This window comes from Lonchura striata, chromosome Z (genome assembly GCF_046129695.1).
Source record: "Lonchura striata isolate bLonStr1 chromosome Z, bLonStr1.mat, whole genome shotgun sequence".
NCBI lineage: Eukaryota > Metazoa > Chordata > Aves > Passeriformes > Estrildidae > Lonchura > Lonchura striata.
The window spans coordinates 22603975-22628092 of NC_134642.1; the positions used below are offsets into that span (position 1 = coordinate 22603975).

The 24118-nt window shown below is 35.7% G+C and overlaps 1 protein-coding gene across 2 annotated transcripts in view; it reads left to right on the forward strand.

Annotated features, from left to right (window-relative positions):
• LOC110473153 (ADAMTS-like protein 1) overlaps window positions 1–24118 on the forward strand; it is a 309111-nt gene that overhangs the window by 232068 nt on the left and 52925 nt on the right. For both annotated transcript variants that reach the window (XM_077790007.1, XM_077790008.1), the window contains 2 exons: window positions 11346–11391; window positions 21647–21883. In XM_077790007.1, the coding sequence (XP_077646133.1) occupies window positions 11346–11391; window positions 21647–21883 (283 nt within the window). The remainder of the gene's footprint in view (window positions 1–11345; window positions 11392–21646; window positions 21884–24118) is intronic.

The window sequence follows — 24118 nt, forward strand, 5'->3', positions numbered from 1 at the left end:
GTGCAGAAATCTGCTGGAAGCAAAGATAGGCAAAGGCATCTGTTGAAATAAGTGGAAAACCAGTACTTTACTATTGCATTCCCATGGATTAAAAAAAAATATATATATTTTAAATGTGGGACCAGATTCTAGAATCTTTTAGTTTCATGGCCAGTTGTGATTCTGCATTCACCTCAAAATCTGAAATTTCAGAGATAGGAACTTAATTTTCATCTTAGTATATAGTTTTCCATACTTAAAAAAAAAATTAATAACCTTCAATATGTTATTTTAATGTAAATATGAACCCAGACATACCAGGAGATCTGGGGAATCTGAGCAATAGGAGCTTTCTCTCCTCCCTCATGAGAACTGTCTCTGTAGGTTCTAGAGGGAAAATCTTGCAGTTCCAAATAGTAGTAGTAGTTATCACAGTATGTGACAATGTGAGTATAAACATTTCTTCTGGACTCCCTTTGATTCTTTTGCTATTCAGGATGATCTGAAACTTAACATGTGGAACGGGAATAACCTCATAAATTGCATGAAATGAGGTTTCATACAACACCTTACTATTGTACCTTCAGGACACAAGCAATGCTTCCTGCCTTAAGAAACCAACCACAAACTAAGACTCACTCAGACATGGAAACCTACAATTTCTGGGATAGGAAGCAGGGAGTTAATTAGGAATGTGGCTTTGGGTAGCCAGTAGCAATAAATCATAAATAGTAACATTTGTCCTGGAATTAGCACTCTTTTGAATGTGTGTTAGTTTTTCATTTTTCCTGGTCTATGTGCAATTGTTAATTAATTAAAGGGTTTAAATTATTGATTTTTCTGCTAAGCAAGCATTTTAAGCTGCTAAGGCAAACAGGGAGCAAGGTAAAGAAACTCATTGAAGGTTTCCAAATATGCCTGTTCATATGAGTACTTCAAAGTTGTCAAGGCTTGACCAAAATGTCCATCTCTGAGGGATAATTTCTTGGTCAGTACAGTTTATCTCATGTATTTGTTGTGTGTAATTTCACTGCAGCTTGAAGGAAGATATTAGATTCTTCTGGCAAATGAGAACTGGCAGCACATTTAGAACACATTGGAACAAATTAATCCTAAATATTTCTCATCCTGGGAGGAATGCTTATAATGCCTTGTATCTTTTAGTTCTGTATGAGATTACTTTCAGAGCATCACATTAATAGTGAGACCCTAGTGCATATACTTTGAAAAAATGCAAATACTAATTGCCCATTCCAAAACACCATTATTATATATTGTTAAATAAAGGAAACCAGCTTTCTTTCCAGCATTTTTTTTTTGCCAAAGTTATTTTTGTGCTTGTGTTGTTTGTTTTGGGAATATGTTTTGTGTTAGTCCTTCACAGCTGTGATGAAAGAATGGAAAGTGTTAGTGAAAAATTCTGTATTCTTATGTTTTAAACAGCAAAAAAAAATCAGGGTAGTGGCTGTTTAGCAGCACATTTCATCAGAACAACTGGTTCTGATTATGGTAAGGACATTATGATATGCCAGTCACACAAGCAGACAGGGGTTGTCAACCCAAGTCAGTTTTATGTCCTCATGCTGACAACAAGCACTGGGTCACTCCAAGGGCAGAATAAACCCCAGGAAAATAAAGTTTTATTAATTAGAGTACCTAAACTCAAAGGATTAGACTTTTCATGCTCTTTATTCACATTAACTTTTTAAAACTTCTGATACTGTTGTTATTTACACAAAAGGATAGACCCTCTTTAAATGTTACTGGGTTTTGCCTCAGCTCATTTAAAGGTGAACCTCCTAGACTAATTATATATTAGGTGGAGGGATAAGTATTTTTATCATTTTATAATGTTTTGCCCTTCTGTTTGCCTATTTCTTTTTAATGACCTGCCATGTAGCACTACTCATGAAAACCTGTATAGAGGAGAACCATAGACTACTCCTATTTTTCTTGCTGGCCAAACTACCAACACTTGAGCTTCTATAGGGAACTAAGTTTTATTTGCAATGGCTTTTTTGGATACAGAGATTATGGAAATACAAGTAGAGAGGCACTGTATTATGGGCTTTGCCCTCTTGCTTTGAATACAACCCTTATTTGTTGCAGCAAGTAAGAGTTGATTGCGCAGTAGTGCTGGCATTTGTCATCTAGCATAGAGATTGATAATAACTCAAATACCTTCCATCCAAGTTTTAGTATGTGTCCATATTGATTCAAGCAAACTCAAACAGTAGATCAATAGATATCTGAAATAGTAGATAAATTAGATATCTGAAATTCATGTGTATTTATTTCCTGTACCAGGATACATTTCCAAATTGTAAAAGAAATTATAAATTCTCTTATTCATTTGTTCACCCATCATGATCTTAAAATATTCTGTGTTTTCTGGAATTCTATTTTACATATTGATGAGTACTACAGTAAGAGTGATACTATTTTGCTCTGTCTAGGCTTGGCAAGAAGATAATTGTGATTTTTTTCCCCATCATCTTCCAAATTCACTGTCACGTTCTTTTAAAGTTAGGCTACGTGTAGCAGAAGATAAGCATGTAATAGAGATTTCCAGACTTTTTTTGCTCATAGTAGCTATGTAGTCTATTTTTAAAACTGTATAGAACCCCTTCATGTTTATGAAAAAACATGAAGCAGAAAATTGTTTGAGTGTACAGCAGAGGGCTGAGATAGTTATGCAGTTCTAAAGGATCAAAATTTGAGATCATCACCCTTACCTCTGGGAAATAATGTATAAATTTCTGAAGACAGTGGAGGTTTTCCACCATTACATGAGGGATTTATATTTAGTAGCAGAAGAAAGTCAGCATTAACCTTTTCCTGACAAATTTCCCTCAGTATAAAAATGTCTGAGATTTAAAAAAAAAACAACAAAAACAAAAACAAAAAAACCCCATCAACAGAACAAAACAAATAAACAAAGAGCACAAATTTAAAAAAAAAAAGATAGAACAAATGTGAGAGAGTTAATCCCAGCATTGTTCATATCCTTCATGCTGTCTGTGTCACTTACTGGAACATATTTTTCTCCCCTTTTGAAATACCTCCCTTTCCTTCTTCACCTGATGACTGTCTTTTGGTAATACAAGGGAACCACAAATATGAAATAGCCTTTCTGCTAGCTCAGCATGCTAAATTGGATTAAATTATTTACTTCTTTGGTTGTTCAACACACTGCTGTTGCATTCTGCAGAGTGAAAACAATAAATCTGCATAAATGACTCTCAGCTGTATTGTTGTTTGACTTGGTTCATAAAATAGAAACCAAGAGACACTTTTGAAGGTTAGGTTTAGGAAACTAGCTAAATTAGCTTAAATTAAGTCAATTTTATGATGTGCACATTTTTCATAAGACAGAGAAAGGGCCAAACATAAATTAGATTTTTTTCATAAATGAGTAATATTTTCTAATTTTGATCACACATATTGTTGATTTACAAATCAAACATCAAATCATTTCTGTTTGTCAGACAGTGATATAATCAATGCATGTTATTCATGTTAGTCCAAAGTTAAATAAAAGAATAAGAAAATGTTAATAACATTTCTTACTGGTATTGTAAACAAGACATATCAAATGCTGCATATGAGAAAAAATGATGGTTTAAGTTTCATCTTTACACAAATTTGATACCAAAATATTGGCTACTGTTGTTGCTTCAGAACTGAATTTAGAATGTAGTTCCAACAAGTGGCTGTGACCCTTATTTTCAGGCTGCATTCACAGTCAGCTGTCGCAGAGGCCTTGATTCCCAGAGATTCAGAAGTTTTCACATCTAACACTGATAAAAGGTCCTTTAAACTTTCTGAATGAAAATTACTGTGGTGCCGTTATGTAGGTTGGAGGTTGCTTCTTTAACAGATAGAAGCTAACATATATTACTGTAATTATTGTGTAATAATATAAATGCAGCCTGCTCTATCCTGGTTCTACTATATAAGCCAGATTAGGCTTTTAAACCTTTATTAAATGTTCCTATATTGGCCAAAATGATCAGTGAAAATACTTTAGAATAAGCCCTTTTCTAGTTTAAGGTCTGTGGAATAAAGAGCAAAATATTTGTGCATAAATGCTATCAAAGTTTTTGAACACATCCCCAAAAATAAATGGCATTCTGTTGAAGCATACCACATCAATCATGAAAAGTCAATGTCATAAAATTCTTAGGTGACCTGGACTATGAAATTATTTAGGAGGATGTTTCTCATTACCTTGTATAAAACTGTGTCTGTATGTTAATGTAGTATATTGCTTCCTTCAAAGACCTTCAGGATACCAGAAGTTTTGTGGTTTTTTTTGCTTTTGTTGATACTTCTAGATAGCTTACTCTGTAAAGGACATCCTCCATGATATATATAGTGTATGATTCCAAATAGTTGGAAGAAATTTTTCGTTTCTTTAGTTTGTAAGGGCTTCTAATTAAGTTTGTGCAGCCTAGCAGGATCTTAAAAGGAATTTATTATTCAATTTACTCTGTGATTAGTGAAATCTCTAATTATGAGAATTTGGAACCATTTTCTGGTTTCATTTGGTGAAGAAATTATTGAAAATTTTTGAGAGAAATTGCAGTTGTAACTCTTTCTAATGGCAGAAGCAGCAAGCAACCTCTCTGAGTCAACATGTCAGTGGTATCAGAAGCTGCAAATTTCACACGAAGTAAATCAGCATTGCAATCTGTAGAGCGACTGCTGATGGTCTTCAGAAAACCAGTTAGACACACTGTGCTGGGTGTCCTAATTTCTGGCTTCAGTGACTCTGATACTGATGTATCTAAAATTGTAGACAGTGCTTTCCTAGTGCAGTTTCCCTATGGAATCCCTTGCTAGACCTGACACAGAGATGTCATGTATTGGTGTTTTGGGTGAAAAACTGGTGTGTAGTAGGATGAACAGTACTCAGCATTGTAGTTACAGGTGTGTGGTGGATATGGGTTCCATAAATGCATTTCTCTGTTGAGAAGAGGGCTACGAAACAAAAATGTCTATGAAGCCCTCACTCAGGTGATACACTGTTCATATGTCTAGGTTCACTGGAAGAGCTCTCACCTATTCATAAGTCTTTCAATAAATCTGTTCCTGAACTTAAATCAAAAAGAATTAAATCAGTCAGACCTTTGTATATGTATATTATATATACATATATACATATTTGTATATGTAGAGTTTTTGTAATCCTTAATTCCAGTAAGGAATTTAAGATCTGATTTTCTGAAGATCAAAGCACTAGATTGTACATAAGAAATTTCAGTGGAGGTGGGCTAACACACATGATTTAGATGTTGGTGCAAACTTCCTCAGAGAAAGGAGAGCTTGTAATCCTGTTCAACACATTTGTTTTATAAAGACCAGCTGCAAAACCTGGATTCTGCTCCAATTACTAGAATGTTCAGATTTGGGATTTTAGTACTTTTGGGTCTGCATTATGTTCTATATGGTATATTTGTGATATAGCACAACAGGTGAGTGTTTATATTGTAGTTTTTTCCACTTGGTTGTGAAGAGATTCCTCATCCTTGTTTTGCTGAAAGGCTTTTATTTTTTTAATTTTTGCTTTTCTGCCTTTCTTGCATAGTGAAAAATATTCACAATTGTAATTGCTTTCTCTATATCTGCTATACATGTTATATGTGCAAATCTAAAGTTAAAGACACTTCTTAAAATATTCTTAAGAAAATAAAAAAACCACTGTGGTGATGAAAACATATGTGAGACTAACTGAAAGCACCCTGACAGGTTTTTTAATATTTTCCATTTTTTTCTTAAATTGGATCTTTGTTATCTTAAGTGGACTACCCAGTCATATTTTTGTGAGTTTAGGGCATGTTATTTAATGCCAGATGTTACTTAGAAAACAACACTAACTTGGAATGAGATAAAGAAATACTTGAAAATAAAAATTTACCTGAAGGATACCATGCAAATTGTATCAAAATCTTTTTGATAAATTCTAATAAAAATATGTCTACTAGTCAATGAGGTGACTGGCCTCGTTATGTAAGGAAATTTAGTTAAAACATGACTTTCCCCTTGTGAACCCATCTGCAACATTCACATTCCTGATCTTTCTTCATAGGAGAGGTGTTTCACCCCAGTAATTAATTTTGTGACCTGGATCTGCTTGCACAGCTCAGATGCTGTCTGTTGCTGGGGATGCAGACCCAAGCACAACACTCCAGATGGGCTTTCATGAGAGCATAGAAAAGGAGAGAATCATCTCCCTTGACCTGGTGGCCACGGTTCCCTTTATGCAGCCCAGGATAAAACTGGCTTTCTGGACTGCCAGCACACATTGTCAGCTTATATTTTTCATCTGTCAGTTTTGCCAAGCCCTTCTCTGCTCTTGGCCAATTCATCACTCAGTCTGTACTTATAATGGAGATTGCTGCCATGCAGGATCTTGTGCTTGGCCTTGTTGAGCCTCATGAGGTGCACATGGGACCACTGATGCTAAATATAATAACAGTAGTTACATCAGAATTATTGATTGTCTAATACCAAAATTGTGGAAAATGTTATTTATAAAAAAAGTTGGCCTTTTATGAAAAGTCTGCCTATTTATGAAGAAGTGGCCCCAGATCAGTACACGTTTTTTATTTGCCTTGCTGGTTTTCTGCATACAGTGATTGAGGTATTTTCCTGGTTGTTTACCTTTTTGATTGCAGAAGTAAGAATGTTTATATGATCTGTAACTAAACCTGCCAGGGAAATTTGGCTTGTGCATCCATGCCCACTTTTCTTGTCTCGAAGTTAACTATTTAGGTAACTGTTCTGGTATTTCACATTTCAACATGCAGGAACTTGTAGGAGACAGTTTTCTAAACACAGAGAATTAAAGATTGCTACAGATGCATGGCAAAACATACAAGTGCATCTCAACAACCCATGATGGCAGGCAAAGTGCTTGTGTGATGCCTTTAGAGGCTACCTAGAATAGAGGTTAGACAGTGTCAAAGGAATAAAGTAGGTATTTATTGAAAAGGCCTTTAAAGAATACACCTTGGGCAGTATAAGAGCCCAGCCATGACTACACCCAAGATGGACCCAAGATGGACTCCTGGTCATGAGTTTTCACACTTTTATAAGTTTTGGTCCATTTACATATTGGGGTTAATTGTCCAATTACAGCTTCAGATTATGAAGTCCCATCCTCCAGACTGCTCTCCTCAGTTCGCTGTTGTTTATACATTTTTGTCCTGAGGCTGTAACTGTGTCCTTGGTCTCAGGCTGGAAAGAGATTGTTTTTTCTACCTAAACTGTGAGGAAAACTTGCTAACACTTTATATGAAGTTCAGAGTTATATACTAATGCAGTACAGAATCTGGAATATACGAAAGCTAAAATTTAAGACATCATGTGAACAAAAGGATATGGAAAAATATTTTAATTTTTTTGAAAATTATTGTCAATTGAGTGATTTAGACATGAGTTTAGCATACCCAAGCAAATAGTTCCAAAAAGTAAACTCCTTAAAGTCAATGCCATCCTGATGCATCTTTCTTGCTCATAAGGTGTTCAGGGCCCTCCTCAATTTCTTTACAGGAAAAAGGCTATGCTGGAAGAGTAAAAGAGACTGACCATTCCTCAAAGAAGCACAAACACAGAAACTGTATTGAGGGTGACAGGGCGTCATAACACTGTGACAGATTTGGAAAAGAGGTGAGAGCAACTGTGTGAAGAAAGGGAGATAAAAGATTTTGTTATCTCCATGTGTGTAGCCTGGCTTCATGCCACAGCCTGATTAAGATCCCGTGGGAAAAGACAGATCCACAGCATACTTATCTCACAAATACCGTGTAGAAACCAGAATCTGTCCCAGAAAAGTGGCTATGAAGGGGTGTGAAAATAAACTAGTTGGGATTATTTAACATTGCATCAACTTCCAAACCCTGTAGCTGCATCAAAATTCATATGCACAAAAATAATCCACCCATGGCTCATACTTGCTTTATGTGCAGACTTGTTTCTTAAGTAAAGCAATTCAAACTCTGATGACTGCTCAGAGTGGCAGGAGTTGATGAGGTCCTCCTCTGAAAATCTCTTCATAGGTTTTGGTAATTACTGATAAAGGCAACTTTGGCAGGGGGTTGCAGTTCATTCTGGCTTGGATCTTTGCAAGGTTTCTAACTCTAGCTGAGCACAAATACACATCTACTTGAGGCCTTTGAGGGGGGACTTGAACTAAGTCTGTCTACAAACTGGAGCCTGGAGGGGTTTGGGTTGTTTACATTAAGAGAAGAGAATATTTTAATATATTAAAAGTTGTTAACCTCTTTCAGAAACTTTACTGGAAACAAGTGACTAAGTTTAAGAAATGAAACATGATTCCCAACAGCTTGCTTTTCTTTCATATTCACATGATAATAATTCCCTGTCAAGCCAAACCCTCAGCTACCTTTTTCCACTGAAAAATCCCCTGCAGTGTAGATAAGAGACGGCTAGAAGTACTGCTTACTTCTCCCACTCTTTTTGTGCTCTTTCCTCTTGGCATATTGGTTGACTTCTGAGTTTTCCTTCTGGCTGTGTGTACTCCTTGTTGGTAGGCGTTGTCATTTATATCCTGAAGAGATCAGAGGATAAATGATGACTGTATCTCAAAACACAGGCTCAGTAATCTGCCATGATCCTTTCTTGCATGCTAAAGGCTCAGTGCTCTGGAATTCTGCAAAGTGTCCATGCTGAGATATGCGTGCAGATCCCATGAGTTTGAATTCCAAAATAGCTGCTTGTACTTAAGAGAGTCTGGAATACTGAGGTAGGGTAGATCTGATACACAAACTGTGTTGCAAATCTATTGTGCAAATATATCATGTAAGACTGAAAGCTGTTACCTGCTTTTGGCTGATGGGTGATAACCAAATTCCGAAGTAGGGTCTTGCTGAGGAAGCAAGAGGAATTTTCCAAGAGTGTTTCCTGTCTTCCTGAATTATAAGAGCACTAGCTGCATCCAGAATTGGATGAAAAAAACCTCATTTTATCTGAACATCCCTGGCCATTAGCCAGAAGAAGAAAAATGGAATAAAAGAATGGAATAATTGTTTTTTCATATATCTAATGAGAGAACTTATTATTTTCCCTAATGCAGAGAATAACTGAAAAGTAAGTAATTATCTATTTCAAAACAGTTTTCCTGAAAATTCAGTAGTTCTATGATTAATCAGTTATAGTAATTGAAATTGTGCTAATAGCGAGTCTGTGTAAAGCAAAGTAATGTCTGATAGGTTGTGTGGCATTTCTAAGAGACACATAGGGCAGGTATCAAGCCTGATGAGCAAGCTATTCAGTGTGGTAAATAAGGCCAGCACTAAATCTGCCTGTATTATGCATAATTTACTTCTTTATTTACCAGCTATCATTTGCAAAGTACCGTTATTGAATGCAATATAAACAGGTTTCCACAGTGTTTTTCTGAGCTTGTCTATATTGCTTAGGAATGACTGGAATAGTGTGTGGGGGAAGGCGTGTTGTTTGGGTATTTTGTTGTAGTTATTGGGTCTTTTAGTTGAGTTTTTTATTTAATAGTCTATTATGAATATAATTTTTGTTATTGTGCTGCCAAAACCAATTTTTTTTCTACTGCTAGGTACACTGCGCATTTTTCACTTCTGTGCATGGCTGAGATCAGAACTCATTGGAGTCAAATATACAATGCTACAAAATCACTGAATTAATGATAGTGTTCGTGATTAGTGATTTTTCTATTATGCTTTTAATTTTTATATGCCAAATGCTACAACACAGAATGTGTTATCTTTCCACTTAGATTTATTCTGAAAATATGAATTGGCTTACTTACTTGTTTGTCTCCTCTTGTGATCATTTAGACAACTGTAGTATGTAAAGGACTACTGGATGAATTTCATAATTAAATCTTATGGATAATGAAGATAGAGGGGATGACTTCAATAACTTAAAGGAAACTTGTTCCATTTATTTTAGAGTTAACTCAGTATGAGAAAAGTTTCTCTGCTTTAAAAAGAAATTTTTAAAAAGTGAAGAAAAACCCGTGCAGATGCTGCTGTCCTTTCCCTTGGACAGTTCAAAATGGTTTGGAATTTAAAAATCAGGCTTGGCAGGCATTTATTCCTGAAGGAATGTATACTTGTTAAGTCATGGCCAAAAAAAGAAGGGGGAGAGGGGGGAAAGTTGTGAAATTAAGAAATTCAAAATGTTAGGAATTCTAGTCTTTTCAAGGATACATTTTAAAAGCCAAACTCTTCATTCTGATTTGCATGAAGTCCTCAGCAGAGTATACTGCCTGAACTCATAAAATACATGAAACTTTACCTAAGGTTAAATGCTCAGAGTACATGCAAGAAAGATATCACCCAGAGTGCTAAAAAGGTATCTGGCTGTTGACCTTTCATTTGGGAGCCCTGCCAGCATCAGGGCTGGTATGAGTCTGCTGTGGAACAAAAGGAGGAGAGCCATGGAGATCACAGATCAGGCTATGTGCTCTCTTTGACCTCACTGGGCCCAGCTGCTTTTTGAACGCTGTTCTGCACCAGTGAATTGTGGGGAAGATTTATGCTCTCCTTCTTCCCTCACATAAAATTGGGAAAAAGCTATGTCATGCTAGCCTGAGAGAGGGGAAATCTAAACTGAATGAGAGTAGGTTTAAGTTAAATATATATGTATATATATATATATATATATATATATATATACATATATATATATATAATTTTTTTTTTTTTTTTCTTTCATGCAAGAAGTGTCAGGTACTGAAACAAGTTGCCAGGAGAAGCTTTGGGTGCCCCATCCCTGAAAGTGTTCAAGACCAGGTCGAATGGGTTTCTGAACAATGGTCTAGTGAAAGGTGTCCCTATCAATGGCAGTGGGATTAGAAATAGATAGCTCCTTTGAACCCAAACTGTACTTTGAGTTTATGCTGCTGCAGGCATAGATCCTTCATCCCAGTGCCCAGCTGTTCCCCAGAAGACAAAGCCTGCCTGCTCAGACTCTGCCAATGCTAGAGTGTGTGCCGAGTTAGACACAGAGCTATGCCCTTGTGAAATCATTAAGAATTGCATGGAGACACAAGACATTATTCATGTCATTCAGATGTTGTTTTTCAGCTAAATTCTGTATTCTCACTTCTAATCTCATTTACAAGCTGATGCTACCTTCTAGAAAGTAATTTTTAAAGCAAAGGTAGGAAACCAAGGAGTTGTAGATTTCATACCTCAATAGGAACAGATAACCTTTTACTTTGGGGAAGAGGATTGGTAGGGGAGTAGGTGATTAAAAACACATATGGGGAAGTTAATGACACAGTAAACACATTATGTATTGGCTTTTCATATTCAGCTATTAATGTTTTTGGGTTTGTTTTTAATTTTTGGACACAGGACCTGTGAAGGGCGAAACATCCGGTACAGGACATGCAGCAACGTGGTAAGTGAATTATAGCTTTGATGTGATACAAATCATCAAATATGATAATCACGTCCATGTTACTGCAAATAATTTGGTGGAGTGATAGTGAGAATCTTGTAGCTATCTAAACTATTTTCATACCACAGGACCCAGACCCGTAGGCAAACCTTTGTCAGTTTCTTTAAATGTGGAGAGATTATGACATAGCCTGGTGCTAATATTGTCTGGAAGGGATTGCATTCACAGCCACCATAAATAGAGAATCAATGAAACTTCATAGTTGCTCTTTACAACCTCCCTTGCAGAATCAAGACATCTTGTGTTCCCAGCAGTGCTTTGATAACCAGCTGGCTCACATTGGGTAGTCTGTCAGGCTGGAGGATTAAGCTGTTAAGAATTGAAGACAAATTAACAGAAGATATGTGATTCTATGATTCTATATATTTCTGTTCACTTGTGCCCTCACAGCATTTTAATTTTGTTGTGTATCTTAGAAAAGCAGTTTTACATAGCTTGTATCAGTGTTTTGGCATTTCCAAAGGCTCTTGCTGGGTTTTTTTTAATATGTGGCAAATACAGTTTTCAATACAATAAAGTAAGAAACTTCAACTTCTGCCTCAACAAAGTGAAAGTGTGTTTTCACTGTTGAAAATTGAAATAGAGGCTTTCATATGGAAAGTTTTATTGGGTGCCAAGAATAGTAAAGGCTCTCAAGTTACATGGAGAAATGTCAGTTTTACCAGTAAAGATGGAAAATGAAATCAAACGTACACCAGTCCAAGCTTTCTCATGCCTGATAGGGACATATTCAGAAGCCTTTCAATACATGCTTTGTTTAAAAAGTTTAAAAGTTTAACTTTAAAAAAAAAAAATATATTTGCTCATATTTAGCTTATCTTTTCTTCAATAGACCACAGTTCATAATGAAAGAAACTGCTTCTATCTGAGTTGTAGTCTCCTATGCAGTAAGATTTCTCTCAATTCTTTAGGAGCTGGTCTTTGATAATCCCTGTGAGCCCCTTCCAATTCAGAATATTCTGTAATTCTGTGATTCCTCTGTTTTTTTATGATTGTATCATTTAAGTTCCTGAAATGTCTCATCAGTCTAGCCTTCACCTTCCCTAACTGACAGTAACTGGTGCAGTTAATAAATAGATTTTCTGGCAGATTAGCAGTCCCATTTTCCTCTGAAGAATTTAGGCTACACATCTGTGTAAAGAATTTGAAGTTTGACTTGTGCTAGTCAAGTTGCAGGCTCTATGACACAAAAGAAAAAAAAAAATTACAAAAGGGAAGAAACAAAGAGATACTGTTAAAGGGTAATTAAAATCTAATTGGACTACAGTTAAAACTATTTGTTTTGTTTTGGTTAGGCATTGCATGCACATTGTGTCTTCCTGGGTCTGATCTGCCCTTGTGTCTGCTAAGAGCAGTGAGACAGAGTATATCCTGTTCTCCTGACATTAGGTTCTTGGATCACTCTGATTGAAAGGTTGGGGCTTTAACTGGGTTGCAACCCTTATTTTGGAATCACTGAGTTTCCAGGATGAGGAATATTTCTTCAGATGTTATTTTTAGCTTAGGTTCTGCTTTGCAAATGTGCACCTGAACAGTTTTCCTTCAAAATAAAATCTTGCATAGTTTTGTCAGGCAATTCCTTTACATATCTTTTATTTGGCAATACCAGCTCTAGCAGTGAGGCATACAGCTGCAGAACTCAATTATTTCACACCAGATAATCCAAAATGAAGTCTTCAAGCTTTCAGCTTTACTATACTGAAATCAGTGACAGTTTTTCCTCTGAAATATGAAGACTTAGGACTGCTTTTATGATTTCAAACTGATTTTGGGGACACTGTGTAAGAATGGCTTGTACAGTGTAAATCTAAAGTTATTTAGGAAACCCAGGCTTCCATCTCCAACATCCATTCTGTTACTGAATTGTGCAGCTGTAAAACTGAAATACCCTTTGTCTCTTTCAGAATAGAAAAACAAAAAAATAAGTCATGCTCTTTGTCATTAATGAAGTCCATTTTTTTTGTCTTCACATACACACAAATTTTATCTGCATACACACAAATTGGATCTTGAAAACAGTTCATTAAGTTCATAGCTTGTTGTGAAATTCTGCCCTAGAAAAGTTCCACAATATTGTGTGTATTTTTGTTAACTCAGATATTGCCTTTCAAGATTTCATCCAAAAAGACACTGAAAATTTAGAGAATGGAAATTCCAGGCTCATGAGACCTATGTTTTCATTACAGTCTTTGAAGGTAAAAGAGATTGAATCTCCCCTATTCCAAGCTTTCATTATCATTATCTTGTGCTTAGCTTGAGGAATGTTGTTCATAAAATAAACAGTGTTTTTGTATTTTGCAAGCTGCTTTTCTGTGAACTGATGTGTTTTTTTAATGACCATCCTCTTGCAGGAAAGGATGGGTAGTCATATATACTAAAAGCAAATTATTTGAAATGTGAAATTGGAGAATTGGAAGAATAGTTTTGGAGTCTGGCAATGAATATGTTTTATAGGCACTATCATTTGCAAGATTTTGTTACAGCTGGCTTTAATTCATCCCAAAATTAAATTACAGAAGGGGAAAAAAAATGAGATAGAAAAAGAGAGCCAAGGAAAAAGAGTGGCATGCCTGTTTTCCCATTGACCAATATTAATTATTCCAGAGATGCTGAATAATTTTGCATAATAAAGACAGTATCAAAGACTGATACTGTTGTCTATAAAGCTTCTGAACAATCCTTAAAAGAACAAATCCAGTCCAGTATATTTGCCACTTGCATTGCCTGTTGTTGATCAGAAACTGGAAAGATTATGGGTAGGAAGCCACATGTGTAAATAGTAAAAGAAGGAATGAGAGAATCTGAAGATGATTTAGGGTTGAATTGCGTCTGCTTTTTTTCTTATTATTATTCACATGGACTTAAGCATATTTCCAGCCATTTTAATATATAATCATGGGAGGGAGAGAGAGAGTAATTTGTTTTTCTTTAGAAAATCAGTCTAAATGCAATGAAAACATGTTTTTGCAACTATCTGGTTTGTTGTACTGAACATAATACAAAATAAACAAATATAATTCCAAATTCTGAGTAGGATTTTTTTTACTTTTTCTCTTTCCTTTTTTTTACCCAAACTACAACACCTTTTTTTCCTTCTTCTATGTGCATTATTAGTTGCCAAGTGCTCTCCAGCTTTTGTACCAGTCTGTCATGCCACCTCATATGCCCTTTCTCTTTTTTAGTCCTTCTGCCACTCTACTGTCTTCTGCTTTCTCTTCCCTTCATTTACATGAAAATCACTCTGAAGGTTGTTTGTTGGAATATGTACTGACTTTATGCCCTTCTTCTCAATAATCAGAATTATTCTTGTGACTGAAAATATTTTTTATTTTCCCTGATATTTTTCCTTTCATTGCACTGCTTTCTGAATCAAACAAAAAAAAAAAAAAAAAGAGAAAGAAAAAGAAAAAAATATGAGACTGACACTGAAGATGCACAACATTACTAGCTTTTTCAACAAGGCTTCTGTTAAGCCTAAGATAAAATTTGTAGATTGTAGATCCCATTAATCAGGCAACCAAAGCTTGTAAACACCACCTGCAACTCTTTTAATATATACCTCACTTTCTTCATTTGGCTGAAGTACCAGCTTTAATGTCATTCCCCCATTTTTTGGCTTGCATTCAGACAAGCTACTTCCATCCCTGTTTCTTATCAGCTCATGCTGCATTTTATACACTAGTACCAATGTTGTTCATCTTACTTTCTACAAAATAACACAATCTTCTTTCCATGCTTTAAACCCCAGCCTGGAAAATGTCAAACCTAAACTTCCATATAAGTACATAATTCTCAGAAGCACTGGGTATGTGTATGAGAAGTATCATCATCAAGTAGATATTAGCAGACCTACAAGAATGATTAGCAGAATTTAATTTTTCTACCCAGTGGTGATTAGAAATGCCATTTTGCAATCAAACCTCCAAATTTACATTTTGCAGTAAAATATTTTTAAAAATTAAATAAATTATAGACACTACACATATCTCCTTACTAATACACCATTTATTTAATGTAAGTTCACTTTTTAAGTAGAAATTCTTCTAAACTCAGATAATTTTTTGTGACTACAGTCTGTTCTTCAAACTACCAGATTTTAATAACTTCCATCTTATTTCTGACTGGCTGCATTTTAAAACTTCAGTGTGTCATCTAGAAATTATTCCTTCACACTTGGAAACAAGTGCCTTTAGTACCTAGCAAATTACAGAAGCTTGGACTTCTGGATTTGCAATCTTCTCAGCAAGCATAACTGTGAATCTGTGACAACTAAAAAACAGAACAAAAAAACCTACATTGTGTCCAGTTAATGCAAAGGTATAAAGAAACTTCGTAGTAACCTGAATAACCTGAATTGCTTCCCTTACAGCAACATTTCATGAGTTGTCAGGACTCTGGGTAAATCAGAGTTTTAAATTCAGTATTTCTGTCAATTTTTTTTAATTTGAACAGCTCCTTTTTGAGCTGTTTGATAATATGACACCCTTGATGCCTTTAGAAAAGTATGCTTTAATATTATGTACTTATAGTAATTTTTTAATGTAGTTCTTGGAAGTTTACATGCTGAAATTAAACTTACTGTATCTAATTTAAATGCTTGTTTTAATATTTAAAAAAGAGGGACAAAAAAATTAAAATGTCATGGAAGGCTGCATATTGAATTATTTGCCAAAATGGGAACATACTTCCAAAAAAGAAGGCATTCTTTTGGTGAAAAAAATATTTTATAAATAGTTATTGTGACAAATATTAATGGAACTTTGCACTTATACTTCACTGACAATTTTAGCTCTCATCACCATGACATGTTTATTTAACGCAGAGAACATTTGCTGATATTTCCCCATTTTCTTTGTTCCTATTATTTTTCTTAAGCTTCCCTCTGTGAAATATTGCAATGTGTTGGGGTTCTTAGAGAAAGCTTTAGTATGAACCCCTCTCAATCTAAGCAACTAAGTATAATCCTAAATTATTTCTAAATTCATTGCAGTAGACTATTGAAAAATCTGGCTGCAAGAAAGGTAATTCAAGCAGGGCACTCAACAAGGCTTCAAGGCTGAGTGAAGTTTCTGTTAAATCCCTAGATCTCCTAGGTCTCTGTGTTTTTATCTAAAGTTTTTATTTGGTCTTAGACAAGCCCCTGCTTGAGGACTTCAGGTTTTCTTTCTCAGTAGGAAAACTGGTGCAGCTGCAACACCGTGAGTGCTTCATGGAACTGGTTCAATAAGCTGTTCTGTCAGATGCTGCACAGAATAGCCCAGTTGTTAGTCACTTTTTGTACAGAGGAAAAGCTCCAGGTATAGTAAATCATTCTTGGCCTCTGCAAATATACAAGCACATATATTGTAAACTGTTTTAAAGTTCCTCAACTGTTTCCACCTATTGCTGCTTAGATAGGATCTTCTACATTTCACCCACTAAGTAAACTTTAAAAAGGCTGACCCTCTTTTGTCCCATGAAATCTGATCTACCTATCACCATCAAGGGACATCTGGGATTCATCTTATCTTTTCCACTGGATTGTTGATTAATGGAAATTGTTTTGAATGAGATTCAAACATGGCAAAACTCCATGGACCTTATGAATTACAATAGGGTAAAATAGGAGGTCAAGTTAAAAAAAAAAAAGAAAATCAATGTGAGGAAGAAAATGAAGCCATAATAATATGGGCCACATTATATATCTAAGAAATGAGGATGAAACTCCTGTGTATATTTTAAAATTGATTTCACAGATCAAAGGGATTTCTGATCACCTTTAAAATTATATATATTTTCATTGCAGAACAGGAAATCTTGACCTGACAGGATGAATAAAGATTATAGGTATCCAGCACAGGCTCAGTGTTTCAGTAATATCTCATGAGCCTTTGTGAGTTAAAGTCATAAAAGACCCAACTAGGACCCACAGAATTAAAGGAGGAACAGTTGTTTCCTATTCACTGGAATTTTTTCATCCCTAAAAGGTCTTCATGAATAGGAAGTTTGAAGATAAATGGACTTAGATGATACTTTAAAGTTTATTACTCCTTTTTGATTCTTCAAGGAGTGCAATAGCAGCAGTTCCTCATATCTGCAGGGGCTCATAGATAATTTCCAAAAGAAAACAAAACTGGTAAGACTTGGCTATAGTACCAAAATTGGAACAACCTTAAACAGGACTGTAGTAGTTCTGTGACCAGATACCAGGGCTGCCATGTGCTCGAGGCCAAACACAGGCCATGCAGATTTGGTTAGCAGAATTCCTCACGGAACCACATATCTCATGCAGAGATGTACGACCTCGTGTTCACTGCTACCCTGACTTGGCCCATGACTTCTGTCTGTCTCAAGGTGTCTGTCAATCTGTTGTGCAGGTAGACAAGCTACATACTGTTAAACAGCTCCCAGAATCAGACCCTTAGCTGGACCAGCATGAGACTTCACTCGGGCCAATGGAGCCGTGCTAGCTGGCAGCCTTAGAGGGTCCCCTTCCCCTGAACCATCATGCAAGTACCAAAAGCAGGACGATTTTTTTCTAGAAGACTTTTTGGAGTTAGTCTATAGTTTCTCCTGTCCAGGAGCCAGCAGAAATAATGCACAGCAAGACTGCCTCAAAAGAGCAAGTGGCCTTATCTAGAGGTGTGCAAAATGTTTAGAAGAAAATAGCAATTTACTGCTTGAAAATATATGCAAAAAACCACTGGCTTTGCCTTATATTCTGTTTCAGCGACTAAAATACTTATTTATAGGCTGAAAACCTATATCGAGCTTTGATCATCTGTTTGCACAAATGTCAGCATGAAGAAGCTCTGATCTCCACTGACATATAATACAAACAAAAACAGTAAATTTAAGATAAAAAAAAAAATAATGTGCTAAGTTTTGTACAGTTCCTATATTTTTGGTCTCAGTGACCTGCTTCTAAAAATGAAAAAAATGTTCAGAATTCAGACCACATATTTTCTCAACACTGTTCAATTTGGCATTAAAAAATATTATACAGCTTGTAGAGATATTATACATGAACATGCAAGTACTTGTGCTTTTTTAAGCAGAAGAAAAGATCCTTCCTGAGGGAAAGTCATCTCCAATGCCTTCAGGTGAATTTATGATTCAGGATTTCAGCAGGAGAAAATTTTCTGTGCCAGGCTGTGACCCTTTTTTACGTCTATGTGCCGAGATAAGTATGTGCGTATGTGTTTCTGACTGCTTGCATGTATTCTTAATTGCTTCAAATTTCACATGAAAACTTTTCTAAACACAAGCTCTGCTATTTAAATCCATTGTTTTATTTTGACCACAATATCAAAAACTGGAAGTATTTAACATTAGTCCTGGTCACCTGCTGTGTCCTGAAGGTTTGTTATGTTGAAGAACATTTTTTATTTCTTTGATTAAGAAGTAAAATCCAACACAACAAACATAGTATTGAGTTCTGTACAAAGCAGGGTTATGAATTCTGTGTGTCATGTGTTTTATTGGGCCTTTTTCTCTTTGTAAAAATAAAGCTGTTACAAGCCAGGAAGTTCTGAAGGTAGAGCCAAGCTTGAACCAAACTAGAGAGCTGGCTTGGATCTCTGCAACTGAGCCTTGGCTTGGGAATCTGCCAAGCCAATAGACCTGACTGTATTCATTTACAGACAGAAAAATTCACAGAAGGGTAGGCACCAGAAGATTTTGTGGTAGGAAATAAGGCCACTGTGTTCTTTTCTTGTTCAAAAATAGAACTAAACCAGATCTTGGGTCAAGCTGTAGCTGTCTTATTGTTCATCTTTTGTATAAGAGCAGAACATAAAGACCACTTTTTCTCTAATTACAGAGCTGTAGAGGAATAATTAATTCTCCACATATTTTTCTTCTTACTTCAATGTCCAAACTTTGTCTTGTATCAAAAGTTTGCCCAGATTATAAAAAGTGCCTGATTGCCCCTCAGTTTTCTTTAAATTTTTAAGTCAAACTGAAATATTTGCAGCTTTTTTTTTAATATTCTGTAATATATTGAAAATACATTGAAAATATATTGAAAATATATTGAAAATATATAGAAAAACTGAGTTCTCCAGCAGTAAAATACCAGCTACAGGCTTGGACTTTCAACCTCCATTTTCAAAAAGGAAAAATGAGCTCTGGGTTATTGCTCTTTGACATGTATTTTTCTAGAGCTAGATTTAACCCACATCCTTTTTTCTTTTATGTCTTACTCCACTGAACATTTTGTGACTCTTGCCTTCTACTTAGATCATAGAACTTTTGACGGGAGTTTGACCCTTTACTTTTGGGGTGCATCAGACTCAAACACAAAGTGAATTAATTGAAAATTTGCTCACATGGTACAAAGAAAATTAGATGACAATCTGTGGCTAAGGCCACAGATTGTGTGTGTGTAGTTCACAACAACAAAGGTTTGAAATGTTGTGAGCTAAGATTATTCAACATTCAGATATAATAGCCATAATCACATTCCAACAGTGGATGAGAGGCCAAATGGCTAACCTGGGTTCAAGACAAGGGCTTACAAATGGCAAATCCATAGCCAAAACTGTGCCATGTTCCTTTGAGAGAAGATTTGAAAGCTTAATCTTTAACACAGATTTTATTTTAGATTTTAATAATAAAATATGATCCATTAATGTCACAAAGTGACATGTAGCCTCCAAGTCTTTCATATCCAAAGCTGTAATAGTTTGTCCTTTCAAAAAATACAGAAAACTGTTAGTAAATGAAGGGGTAAGAAAAGATATGAAAAACATAGGTGATTATATAAACCTAAGAGCTATTATCCCTCAACAGCAATACGACTTTTCTGACTAGGAGCATAAGAAGTCTGTGAATAAAGTTGTCAGTAACGATTGTCTAATAGGAAGAAGTTCTTTGAGGGAAAACAGAGAATACAAATATCCTATAAATATATTGTCTAGTTATGTGATTGTGTGTGCATAAAAAACATTTCCTACCAAGCCTACAATCAACATGTAGGATTGTGTATGATTTAGGATTTAAAAAATGTTATAGTCCTCAAGCAGAGGGGGAACAACTATTCATTTCATCTGGTATTTCACCAGATATCATACAGGAGTAGATCTCCTTGTGGAGAGGAGTTCTTAAGGTGGAGGACTCCACAATCTTAATAATCTGAGGTAGTCATAGTGCCAATGTTTGCACTTTTTTATTTTTTTGTCTCAGTTCTTATGATGCTTAAAGTTTTTTGTAGAACTTAGCTTCTATATTCCTGTAATTATGCAATAAATTCTAGTTACTTCTAAGAAAACCCTACTGAATCCCTAGTTTTTGTGTTTGCTTGCAAAAGAAGAAGACTAGAAATATTATTCTTCAAGGATCAAATACTGGAAAGGAAATAAAAAGCACTCATGTTTATTTTGCCTGAAGACTCATGATTTTAAAGATCTTCTTGCTCTCTTGAGAACCTGTCTAATGTTCTTCAGTGCTAAGTGGCAGCAAGAAAGTATCTGTGGGTAAGAAAAGCCTAAAATTTTTGTCAGCAATATACTTTATGCATGGGTCTTTGGTATGGGTCTTCTAATATGAGTGGTTTTGTTTTTTTTCGATAGGCTGAGTTCAGGGTTAGATTTATATGTCTCGTAAATCTCCTGAAGAAGTAAAAAAGGGGTTTTTTTAAGGTCTTCTCAGTTGGAAGTTCCTAATTATGTGAGTTATGAAATCTTAGCTTAAAGAAATGCAAATTTGTATCAAATGCTTCTCATTCACTTTGCCACAGCAACTGATTTATGTCACTGAGGCAAAAAAAAAAAAGCTAGTGGCAAGAGCTTAAATAAAGAAACAAATCACATAGTTCTTTTTTCTCTCTCCTCAAACAAAGGGTAAAACTTGTCTGAAACAGAGTGGCTGTGCACACATGTTTCTCCACATATGTGCACAAGTAGAATGAGATCCAGCAAGAGCATGGTAAACCTCTTTTGCTAAACCACAAGGCTGTGGTTAAGACAGTTTTAAGTGCGTTTCTTATTTCCCATTTACATATGGTCTTGGTGTTCTTTCAATACTTTCATGGAAAGAAGAAAGAAAGGTATAATCATCTGTTGAAATATGTGTAGCTGTAGCTGTTTCAATCACTCTTTTTTGTCTAAACAGAAACTGTCTCCATCTGGCAGCTGTGGAGCACTGCCAGCTGCATGATACTGCAGCTGGCAGTCCTGAATAAGCCTGCTGATCCTCTCCTCCTTCTTTTCTGCAGGAATGCCCACCAGAAGCAGGTGATTTTCGTGCCCAGCAGTGCTCTGCTCACAACGACGTCAAGTACCAGGGACAGTTGTATGAGTGGCTCCCCATCTCTAATGACCCTGACAACCCATGCTCGCTGAAGTGCCAGGCCAGAGGAACTGCTCTGGTTGTGGAGCTGGCACCAAAAGTTCTGGATGGGACGCGGTGCTACACTGAATCCCTGGACATGTGCATCAGTGGCTTGTGCCAAGTAAGGAAAGAAGCCTTGCCTCAGCCCCTCTCCTCATGACTCCTCAGATCTCTCTGACATGCTCACTCCCTCTCCTCCTCCATACTTGTGTGATTTTAGGGTCTTTATTTTAATAATCTGTTTCCATTTACTTAAGTTAATTTCTTTTACTGGTTTGTTTTTTTTTGGGGGGGGGCAGTGATGGGGTGGATGGAGACGTATAATCTGAAATATTATTTTCTCACTTTATGCTGTTCCCTTGGTTTGTTTTTGTTTTTTTTTTTTTTTTTGAAGGATTTTATTATATGTTTTTGAACTGTTCTCTACAGTTAGCTGCAGTAGCATATCTGATTTGAAGCACCAAGCATAAAATAATGTTGTAGCTTTTAATTTAGATATATCAAAGTCTTCAAGGTCTATCAAATTACATTATCTTTGAGGATTATTGCTCCCTATAAATTGGAATCCTGCATGGCATTAGATGAAATACTAAAGTGAAAAAACTGCCATTCTTTCTGTAGGACAAAGCAAGCTGCTACATTGCCTTGGACCTCAGCATTCCTTTTTTGTTACCAACGAGAAATGGGGACTTTTTGACCCTTCACTTCACAGTGTGTGGAGATTTCTTGGTCGTTAACCAATTTACTTGCATCCTAATTTGGATTTTTATTACCTTTGTGCTTTTATTTATACACTTACGCTGTATCATTGCTCCTGTTAAATTACTTACTCTATCTACATCAGACTTTATTCTTCTAAACTACATGAGGCTACTGGTTGATGAAGGGAAGGACTTTTTTACCATCTGTTAGGTTCTGAGCATACCTAAGTCTCAAAAACACTTTGTAGGAAAAAAAAAGTTGAGTGTAGATTCATGTTTCACTGCACAGTGACCTGCTTTCCTCCCTACCTTTTTTCTCTTTGACTTTCTGTTCTGAGCTAGAAAAAGCAATCCTGAAGTAAATGAAATAGAGTAGATAGTTTCTGGGTTAATCTCATTTATGATTTGAAGAAGGCAATCATCTAGACCCCTTGACCTAAACCAAGGGCATGTATCCCAAAATTCTAGATTGCCTAATGAGACAATTTTTTGTCTTGTTTTCTGTTTTCAAATCTTTTAAAAACTTGAAGCACTAAAGCACAAAAATCTAGATGGGAAAAAGATTCAAAGTTTTTTGCATATAGTTGCCTAGGATTTATGAGCAGGCTGAATTCTGGCTTAGTCCAAATATGAAGCACACTTCTTCTCAAAAAAACTTTCTCTTAGAAACAGAGTACCTACGCATCTAAAACAAACTCATTTGCATTCTCATTACATTCTTACTTGGAAGTCTGAAGGTAACTGCGCTGCTAAAACTATAAACTCTGATGTTATTTTTCTGTGTCTTGGGAAGAGATATAATATATTAGCACTAGTGTCCCTGAGTTTTTTAGTTAAACTAACTCTTTTCTTATATACCCTAAAATGGTAGAATAATTTTAAATGTATAAATGACTTTATAGTTCCCATGTTCTTCAGCATTCAGTTTCTTCAACAAACTTGCCTAATATTTACAATTCCTGCATTTTTGAGGATGACCAAAATAATTTAATTATAAATGCTCATGCTATATTCCTCACATTGAAAAATCGGTGTGTTAAATTTAAAGCAACTCAAAATATTATTGTCTCAGTGTATCCCTGTTAGCCGTGTCATATCTTTGTGACAGTAGAGGTACTGCATTAAAAAATCCATAATTAGATTTGTCCCAACTATATGCTAAGGAGAGAAATTGCTTTACCATTTATCACAGCAATAACTTGTCCTACATAAGTAGTCCAGAATGGTGAAGAGTATGGAAATTGCCATAATAAATGGTGAGCTTCCTTTAAAAACAAGGTTCTTCCATGGCTTCTATGAAGGTTATTTTAAAAGATCAGAAAACCATTGTGTTATAGAAGAACCAGTGGGGCATTCTTTCTCCGTAACATTTGTGTGAACAAACTTATTTCTGTAATTACAGGGAATGCATGTAAACTTCAGAGAAGACAAACTGTGACTCAGAAATTATTTGTATTCATTTGCAGTAGGAGCTGCAGTTTACCACTTACCTAAAGTGGTTGACATACTGTAAACATAATAATCATGGGCCTCAGTAGTTTGTGAGAGTTCATCATGATCTTGGAAGAAAAGCAACATTTTCATGAGATGTCTCTGAAACAGCAGGATTTGGGGCAGTGCAGCAGACAATTGTAATAATATACATATCATTTGTC